This window comes from Halichoerus grypus, chromosome 10 (assembly GCF_964656455.1).
Source record: "Halichoerus grypus chromosome 10, mHalGry1.hap1.1, whole genome shotgun sequence".
Taxonomy (NCBI): domain Eukaryota; kingdom Metazoa; phylum Chordata; class Mammalia; order Carnivora; family Phocidae; genus Halichoerus; species Halichoerus grypus.
In genome coordinates, this window is record NC_135721.1 from 101,229,516 (window position 1) to 101,240,044 (window position 10,529).

The 10,529-nt window shown below is 40.6% G+C and overlaps 1 protein-coding gene across 2 annotated transcripts in view; it reads right to left on the bottom strand.

Annotated features, from left to right (window-relative positions):
- The window catches only part of SPTLC3 (serine palmitoyltransferase long chain base subunit 3), a 156,617-nt gene extending 146,653 nt beyond the window's left edge, over positions 1-9,964 (bottom strand). The window contains exon 1 of one of the 2 annotated variants that reach the window (XM_078056932.1): positions 9,831-9,964. Coding sequence is in view for 1 of the 2 variants with exons in the window: in XM_036107222.2 (XP_035963115.1) it covers positions 9,524-9,640 (117 nt within the window). In the remaining variant the exon portion in view is untranslated. Of the gene's footprint in view, positions 1-9,523 lie in introns of both variants that reach the window. The other variant, XM_036107222.2, reaches the window with a different exon arrangement.
- Positions 9,965-10,529: the final 565 nt, after the last annotated feature.

Below are 10,529 nucleotides of genomic sequence, written 5' to 3' on the forward strand. Positions count from 1 at the left end.
TTCTCTTTGGGACTGCCTGGGCTTTCTTCAAGCATGGTGGCTGGGTTCCAAGAGTGAGTGTTCTAAGAGGACTGGGTTCAAGCCACAAGGCTTCCTGTAACTGTCTCAGAAGTTCCATATTATCCCCTCTGTCTCATGCTGTTGGCCAAGTAAGTCATTAGGTCCAGCCCAGATTCAAAGGGAGTGGAATAGATTTCATCTCTCAATGGGAAATACCTCAAAGAATTTGCAAGTATCCTCCATCTATCACATCACATGTCCAAGGTATCACTATTACAAGGAAATCCTGTGCTAAGTTAACTGCCTATTCAAGGGTGGCCATGTGCCCTTAAAGAAGCTTCTGAAAACCAAATTATCTCCAGAGCTCCATCTGGGGTTCAGTCTGAATCCATATGACTTAGAGTTATATGGGTCGATTTTCTTTAAATTCAGAGCTGTTTAAAGTGAAGAATGGGGTGGGGGGTGGCCAGTGCAGTGATGTAGTTTGTCCATGAGTGGACTGTGTTGCATATTGAAAGCTCTGGTATGTGACTGTTTGGTGCTAAGCTAAATTCTCATTAAGAACAATAAAGAAAGCAAGCAAAACAATCCACAATACCTTTAACCCACACTGGCTCTACCCTTGAAGGCTGAATTCAGTTTGCCCCTTCCCTCTGGAAGGAGGTATGAATCCCATTTCTACTAATATCTTGTGGTTAGAGAAGCAGTGTAGACTAAGGACTTGGGTTCTAGAATTAGACAAACCTAGTTTCCAAACCCAGAGTTGATACTTGTGAGCTGAGAACCATGGTTAACTTATTTAAACTTTCTGTTTCCTCTATCAGACCTCTAAAATGGGTCTGATAGGGGTGCCTGGGTGGCTCAGTGGGTTAAGCATCTGACTTGATCTCAGCTCAGGTCATGATCTCAGGGTCATGGGATAGAGTCCTCCTCAGCTCCAGGCTCACTGCAGAGTCTGCTTGTCCCTCTACTTCTCCCTTTGCCCCTCCCTGCTCCTCCCACCCCTGTGTGCTTTTTTTCTATCAAATAAATAAATAAATAAATAAATAAATAAATAAATAAAATCTTAAAAAATAAAATAAAATAAAATGGGTCTGATAATAATAGTATTTACCTTAGAAGAATGTCGCAAGATGATGAATCCAAAGCACTTAGAATGCCTGGCATTTAGAAAGACTCAATACATGTTGGGGATTATCATAATTATTATTTTCTTGGTTACCTCCAAAAGTTCTTAACTATAGACCAATATGTATTAGGAGTGGGAGAATGATATTCTAGACTATTTGTGGTTACAATGAAAGCATAAGCCTCTTTCTTTTCTTTGATAACTTAGGCAACTGGAACTATTTTCAGTTCTTTTTTTTTAATAGTTATGATAAAGCTTTTTATTTACATTAGGTTATATTTTTCATTTTGAAATATTAGAACTAAAACCTTAAAAAGAAGAAAAAACACCCATAATGCTTGCACATTATATCGCTTTTTAGAATTTTGGTTTGTGTGTTTCCAATCTTATATGCTTGTCCTCTTATATAAGTATAAACTTTTTTTTTTACTATTTCTGTTTTTTTTTAATTTTATTATGTTATGTTAATCACCATACATTACATCATTAGCTTTTGATGTAGTGTTCCATGATTCATTGTTTTCATATAACACCCAGTGCTCCATTCAATACGTGCCCTCTTTAATACCCATCACCAGGCTAACCCATTCCCCCATCCCCCTCCCCTCTAGACCCCTCAGTTTGTTTCTCAGAGTTCATAGTCTCTCATGGTTTGTCTCCCCTTCCGATTTCCCCTCCTTCATTTTACCCTTACTACTATCTTCTTCTTTTTTTTTTTAACATATAATGTATTATTTATTTCAGAGGTACAGGTCTGTTCTTTTTTTTTTTTTTTTTAATTATTATTATTATTTTTTAAGATTTTATTTACTTGCGAGAGAGAGAATGACAGACAGAGAGCATGAGAGGGAAGAGGGTCAGAGGGAGAAGCAGACTCCCTGCTGAGCAGGGAGCCCGATGTGGGACTCGATCCCGGGACTCCAGGATCATGACCTGAGCCGAAGGCAGTCGCTTAACCAACTGAGCCACCCAGGCGCCCTGGTACAGGTCTGTTCTTAAAGTAAAGGTTTCTAGGCTTATTTTAATCGAAAGCAGATAATACCATGGGGTCCAGGGCAAAGTGTTGGAGTAAAAAGAAATTGGCGAAGGGGTATGATCTAGAGATTATGTCGCAGTTTTCTTCTAGCTGTGTGCCCTTGAGAAGTTATTTATGTTCTCAGAGCCTCAATTTTCTCATGTATACCAACATGGCTCATATATCCATTTGGCAGTATGGTTATGAGAATTAAATGAGGCAAATTTTATAAAAGGACCTGGCAGAGAGCGATTACCAATAATGTTATTTATTGGCCTTACTATTATTATCGAAGTGATCAAAATGATTATATCAATTAAGTTTTAACTTGCTTTTGTACCTTACAGACACAACATGAAAAATGATCTTTTCTTTCCCTTCTCATGGAAACTGATTCTAGTATATTCTTTCCTTCCCTTTCCTCACTTCCCTGATCTTCTCTTCCCATTTCTTACCTTTCGTATTTCCACTTGGACTTTTTTCATATCTTTCCCTATACTTTTTGCTTTGGTTTTGTACATTTTTCTGTATTGGTTTATAAAAGTTTTTTATATACTAAGACATTGCATTTCATGATATGAATTGTAAACATTTTTCCCAGTCTGTAATTTACCTTCTGATTATTTTATGGTGCTATTTTTGTTTTGTTGCCTTGCAGAAAGAAATATTTGATTTTTATGTAGCCAAATTTTCAATGTCTTCTTTTATGGCTTCTGAATATTATATTATAGTTTCTACATGCAAATATTATTAAAATTTATATTTTTAGCAATTAAATATAATATTTATCTGTGTGTTCCATGTGCTAGTATAAAACCACTCTAATTCTTGTGCTGAATAACATGCATTATTAGTTGGTAGTGCTGGTTCCCTCTCAATACCATTCTTTTTCATAAATTTACTGTTTATTCTTGCTTGTTAATTTTTCCATATTATTTTTAAAAGTCATTCTTCTGGTTCAAAAAAAGATGTTTCATTTATTGGGCTCACATGAAATTTATGGATTAATTTAGGCAGAAGTAACATAGCTTTCATCTTGAGTCTTCCTATCCATGAAGATTGTATGTCTTTTCACTTATTCCAGTTTTCTTTTATGTCCCTCAGCAGCATTTAAATACTGCTCTTCAAAATTGATTTTCTCTTCAAACTGATTTTCACTTCTTACATTTATTCCCAAGTACAACATATTTCTGATGCTAGTGTAAATAGAGTTTTATTTCAATTACATTTTCCAATTGATTTTTATTCATTGTTCTTTATGTTTTTTCCCATACAGAGTTTTAGATTTTTTTTTTTAAGATTTTATTTATTTATTTGACAGAGAGAGACACAGTGAGAGCAGGAACACAAGCAGGGGGATTGGGAGAGGGAGAAGCAGGCTCCCTGCAGAGCAGGGAGCCCGATGCGGGGCTCCATCCCAGGACCCTAGGATCATGACCTGAGCCGAAGGCAGACGCTTAATGACTGAGCCACCCAGGTGCCCCTAGATTATTTTATGTAGATAAAATTCACTAAATTTTTCTTCATAGTTTCTACTTTTTCACTTTCTTTTAGTGCAAAGGGAGAAAATCGTGGCAATGATATTCAATCCTGACATACTCCACTTGTTTTCTCCATTGCCAGCTACAGTAGGAGGAGGTTCTATTTATGTTGCTTAATAGCATAATCTAGTCTTCCATGATGACTAGTCCATTAGGCCAAAGATAATCCATAATGCCATATTCTAAAAGTTGCCAGAGATAAAACCCACACAGCCTAAGAAAGCCACATCTGATCTTGCCAATTCTCTTCTCAAAGCTCCCTCATTACAAATATATATGGCTATACGCTCTTGTTGCTATCCAGATCCTCTGGCATTCTGATGATTTCTTACTGCAAGCACCTATAGCTCAGTTTGAGGGCTTTCTCTGGTCATATGTAGTGCTCTGTGGTTGATGTTCCTGGGAGAATCCCTCAACTGATGATGGACAGTAGTTAGTTGACACATACCTCTTTTTATTGTGACTTAGTTGGGACAACTTTGAGGCATATTCTACACCATTATTGAGTTGCCCCCTCCCCCCCCAAATCTGAGCTCTGGTTGCCAACAGTGGTAACCTGTTCACGAATGTATTGACTTTCTTTTCTTCTGTGTCTCCCTTCTCCATTCTCCTAATTCCTGGGTTCACCTCCCAAATAAATTTATTGCCTCAAATCCTTATGTCTGAGTCTGTTTCTTGGGGAATATAAACTAAGACAAAGATATTTTATGATCTTATCCCACCTACTTCTACAGGCTTATTACCTGTTTATCTTCATTAAACATCCTAAACTTAGTCCCATTTACCCAACATCCAATGACCAAACACATCATGTCTTGATGTTTTGTATCTTTCTAAGAGTGTTTCCTTCTGTTAGAATGCCTTTCCATGACTGTGTGCCTGGCTACTCTGCCTTTAAGAGTCAGGCCAAGAGTGATTTCTTTGCCTTCTTATCCTGGGTCAGATGCCTCCTTTTCTGTATTACCAAACATGGTTCATAGATCTCTGCTGTGATGGACTGTTTCCAAAGATGGTCACAATAATTCTCCAATCCCTCACAACCTTTTGTAATGTGATTTTGCAAACTTGCCCTGTTAAGAAGCAGAGCCCATTTCCGTTCCCCTTGCATCTGGGCTGGCCTTGTGACTAACTTTGACAACAGAATGTGGTAGAAGTGAGCCTAAGCCTTCAGATGATGTGTGGTTTCCATTTTCACTCTCTTGGAAACCAGCCTTCATTTAAAGAAGCTTGAGTTACTCTGTTGATACTGAGAGACCACATGGAGAGGGTATTCCTGTGAAGGAGATATAAGGTTCCCAGACAACAGCCAGTACCAAGGTCTCAGTGGGTCCATATTGGATGCTCATTAAACACCATATGGAGCACAGACAGCCATCCCTACCAAACCTTTCCTGAATTCCTAGACCACAGAAATAATCAGCAATTGTTTAAAACTATTGAATTTTGTGGTAGTTGTTACACAGTAGTAGATAATTGCAACATCTATTATAGAACTTGTCATTAAATATTATAATTATTTATTTACTTATCTGCCACATTGGTGAGCTACTATAAATGGAGACAGAATATTTTCATTCGAATAGCTGTAACACCTGACATATGGGATTGCTTTAGAATGATGAGCCCATGAAAAAATAGGACTCTTTAAGGAGATCACAGAGAAACTTTGTCACATTGAGGATTTGTTAAAGGAAATGAGAACCAAAAAACAAAAGGTACTAGAGAATGATTGTGGAAGACAAGAGTGGATGAACATTCAGAGCAATTCCAAGGGATCTGCAAAACTTGGAGTTTATGAGTTCTCCTTATAATTGGTGAGATTATTGACCTCTGTTTCCATCAGTGTGCAGCCTAGACAGCCCCCACAGACATGAATATTTACAAGGGTCTGTCAGACAGCTACCACTGTGTGCAATTAAACTGTAAGTTATGGTTCTCACTGTCCAGACATTTATACTGTAACAGAAAAGCAGATGTACCAGGACATTGTGGGCCTCAGAAGGATATGAAAAATGAGGAGAACAGAAGGCTCATATTCAATGGTTATAGAGCTAGGAAGAGTTTCCACGAACCTGCCTAATCTTTCCCCTTTATGTAACATTTACTGAGCACCAGCTGGGCATGGCACTCCCACTCCTTCTTACGCTGAAGCCTCACCAAATTGAGAAATCTCTCAAATGCTCTGCACTCTGTCATGCCTCACAGCCTTTGCTTTTCCCCCCATTCCTTTCTGGAATGATTTATGACCTATGCTTCCTGGCCCTTCACCTAGCAATGCTTACATTCATCTGTGGGACTCCTCTCCCTTCTTTTCCTTATTTGGCCCCCAGGAATAAACTCCCCATTTGCTCTGCCATTTCAAATGTCTCCAGATTCAGTGTGAGTCCTCCCGGCTCTACAAAGCCATCACCGACCATCCCAACTTGGGGTTTCTTAGAATGTAGCAGAAAGGGAACTGGCTTTGGGCCAATATGGCTTTGGGTTCAAATCCTGACTATGCTGCTTGTAATTCTGCACAAGTTCCTTAATCTCTTATGTTTCTTCATCTGTAAATTGGGCATGATGCTACCACTTCATGGGGCTGTAATGAGGGTCTAGAAGATGTCTACATAAAGTGTTTAGCTGAGTCCTGGTATGTAGCACACCACTGATACATGCTATTGTTTTCCTCCTCTCTGAACTTCTGGTATTTAATATCTGTATCACTCATTTGTCCTTAAATCATGCTTGCTTTGTGACAGCTCTTGTCCTGTGCCATCATTTAACTTAATGTATTTACTGTGCAATTTTAATATAAGCTTTCTCCTAATAGCTAAATCGTCTCTTCTTGTACATCTTTATATGTCCCAAGGACAACAGATTCTTAATAAATATTGGTGCATGAATGAATAGATGGTGGAAAGAATGACTACCTCTCAGGGCTGTCTATACTATACTTTGTAAAGTACAACATTCACGATCAAGAACTCAGTGAATTAGAATAACTCTAATGTCAGGACATTTTTGTTTTCTAGGAAAGGAATGATTAGGGAAAAGTTCAACAGTTTTCCTTGATCCCAGATCCCATCCCACGAAAGGATAACTTGGAGGAGATGTAGTATTCAGAACAATGAAGACGCTAGGACTACCTCCCCAGGTTTAGCCTTTGTTAATACGAATGGATAGCCAGGTCAAAAATAGTGGGAGTGAAAAAGCAATTATGTGAATACTAAACCCCAATTAATTTTATGGGAATTAAGTAAATCAATAGGAAATATCAAGTTTGAGTTAAGATATTAAGGGCCCTTCCATCATTTATACAGATATGCTCATGAGGAGGGAAAACAAATCCTTTAGGACAAGAGTGTTCTGTTACTGACTGAGGCTCCATCTGTCAGAAGTAAGAGGTAGGATGACATATTACAAGTGAACAAATACATGGACTTAATCAGTGATGAAAACCAAGGATCAGTGCATCCTAGGTCATGTGGGGTTTAAAGAGAAGACAACATGTGATAGGGTCAAGCTCTGAAAAGCTCCAGAAAGGAATTGGAAGTTTTCCAGACAGAAGGAGTCTGGATGCCTTGCTAAACTTGAGATTGGGTATGTGAGCTGGACTCTAGTGCGAGGGTGTCAAAACCAGGCTACACTGGAACAAAGAGAAGGAGGGTTCTGGAGAGAGTGCCTAACAGTGATTTTCATATTCTTTTTTACGCCAAACAACCCTTTGTTCAGAGCCCTACAGGGTCCTGTGACACATAAAAGAAACAGAGGTATTGCCGTATGATTGCAAAGAAGCAGGAAGAGAAAGTATGAAGGGATCTTGGGAGAAGCTGGTAGAATCTTAGATCCCACTTCATAGGACTTTAAGCCTGGCAGACCATGTTGGGAAGACCACTGGCCTGGAATATCTGTAAGACTTTATGAATTGTTCTTGTCAACTGGCAAGGGTTTTGGTTAAGACCTGTCGGGTAAAGGTCTCCAAAGCAAAATGTACTAAAACTAGTGACAGAAGATCATGTAGTAAAGATGACTGCATCCTCCTCAAGGGGAAAATAGGCCCTTGTCTGTCTTCCTGCACCAAGATCTCAGCAGGGTTTATTCTTTCTGGAAAATATTTTTCAAGTCATAACTGAAACTTTCAGTGAAAGCCAATTTCAATTTAGTAACACCTAAATATATCTGAACCAACAGGTTCTGGATGGCCCTTCAGAGTGAGCTGTTGGAAGAGGCAATCGCCGTCCTCCTATTTCCTGCTGCTTTAAGAGAGGCCTTGATGTCCAAGGTGTTTTCAATCTTACAGGAGTACTTAGTAATGAATCTTTAGGATCTTGAGTTTCATCTTTACTTAGGAGTGGTTGTAACCACTGAGCTAAGTTTCTAATCTCAGACACTAGAAGGTGGTTACAAAACCAAGATGAGGTGAAGAAACATAAGAACGGCTTTGAAGGCCCTTCTGCGCAAATGAGAGGCCTCAGCGTCAGACTGGCCGAGAGGGTGAGTGGGTGTGTGGCCAGTGTTTCCAGCATTTCAGGGTCAAGGAGCATCTTGGGTGGTTAGCAGTCTGAATCAACACTTACTGACAAATAGATGGTGGATATTATTAGGATTGTCCTCATGAGGAAGATAGGAGATGAATGTTTTCTCTTCATACTGCAATAGGTTTCAGATACTCAGCTGGGAGAGGCCAGGCCTGAGGTTTTTGGTGGATATGTCCAAGCCTAGGGTAATGCCTGTTGTTAAGAGGGGAACACATTTTGGGACCACAGCCTTTCACACACACCCCAGGTGCCAGAGCACCCCTCCCCACCCACCTCTTCCGGAAGCACAAATTTAATTTACTGAGTGGTGGGCTGGCCCCCAGCCAGCTCTGCCTGTCCTGTGATCTTAGAACAACCTGACCTTCTCCCTGGGTGGATACTGGTTCCTAAGGGATGTGTAACGCAGGACTGCACAGGTTCCCTGCCCAACTTCACATTTCCCAAGAGCGAAGCCACCTATTTGGCTATGCTAATTTGCTCGCGAAGCAGGTGAGCTCACCTGTGCAGCTTTAGCACAGGGCATTATGTGAGAAGGAGGGCACTGCCTTTTTATGGGTACCTCATACACCGGGGCTCCCTCTTTGAATACACTGACAATATTTCCGAAGTTCCTCCTCCTCCTCCTCAGTACATCCCCATCAAACATTCTGTCAACGCCAAGAGCCAAGTAAGACAAAAAAGTATCAAATGGGAAAACAATGAAAAGTCTGTTTAGTTCCTGTGTGCAGTGTGAACAATAAGCCACCCTTTCTGAAGTGTCTCAGAAAGGAATGCCTGTGATGTCCTTTCAAAGAAGGACTCTGGCCCCAAATCAAGCTGTAAGCCATGACAATGCTCCACTAAACAGCACAAAGAATTCGCCTTTCAGCCAGAGAGGCATTTCTCACGTACTGGGGAAAAATGCCGCCCACACCACATCACCTCAGCACATTTACTATCACCGCTCTTTTTCCTGCTGAAGCCTGAGGAGTGTAGCCTTCTGTGATTGATGCACAGAAATTCAGCTGACGGGTCTGAGCATTCAGCACTTTGCCCCCTAAAATACTCATGAGAGAACAGAAGTCTAGTAGATATGTTTGTATTTTGGGGAGTTTAAGGCTCTTGGGTCTGTGTGTCCGCTCTTGTACAGAGAAGACATGTTCCCCCTTAATCCACAGCTCAACTTTTTCATAGCCAAGCATTTGAAATTAGCTGAAGTGTCAAAACACATAAAACACTTCATAGAAAGGACTTTCAGTTCGGCAGCTCCAAACAGCACCAGAGAGAAAGAGGGAAATGTCCAAGTCATTCAGAGTACAGGAGAGGGCTTGCCTCTTACCTGGGCTTCTTTCACTATCCCATTCTTTGCGCAGTTTCCACTGGGTGAGCCGTCGCTCTGTTTCTCGTGCTTGTGCAGATTTCCATTGCAAACAGCACCACCTCCAGGATTAGCCATTTGTGTGAAATGGTGGAATCCAGCAGGTTTTCCTCCAGAGGTCTTGGCAAGCTTTGGTTTTGAAGTTGGTGAGGGGATGGGAGGAAGCACTTTGGGCTGAGCCCCTGAAGGAATCCTACCGATCAGGCTTTCCAGAAGAGCAACAGCCTATCTTTGGGGCAGATCTTTGAAAGGAAAAACAAGTGGTTACCTTTATACTCCTCGGCTCAGAATGTGACCTTCAGGGCAACAGACCTGCTTCTGAAACTACAAAGGATATTGCCCATGCTGGCTCCTTGGGGGGCAAGAGGAAATCAGGAGACTGCAAAACCCCAGTGGCAAACTGCGAGGAGGCGGGCTGGGAGGTGGAGCATCTTTTAAAGACACACACACACCACACACACACAGCACAGTCACGGTCTCCTGTCTCCTACCTGTAGTCAGTTCCGAATTTATGTCTACCACCACCCCCGCCCTCCTGTATCTAATTACAACTTTTGGTTGTAAACCTAGCTCAACTTTTTTTTTTTTCTGTGAAAAAACACTTAGCAGTGGCTGCCAGGACTGCCCAGAGGGAGAGGAGAATGAGAAGTTACTGTTTCAAGGGCACAGAGTTTCAGTTGGTTCCGTGGATGGTGGTGATGGTTGCACAACCGTGTGACTGTACTTAATGCCACTGAACTGTACACTTAAAAACAGTGAAAATGGGAAATTTTGTGTGATGTGGATTTTATCATAATTCAAAAATGGCAAAAAAGTAATAATATTCAGAACCCACCTGATGTTAGAACCAGTGATATAATGAGAGGTATTAACTCATCAAGCATTCCAGTAGCGCACAAATCTGGGAGACAGAATGTTTGGTTTCTTGTTAAGGCTGCAATATTTTATCATGTGACTTTGGGAGAGC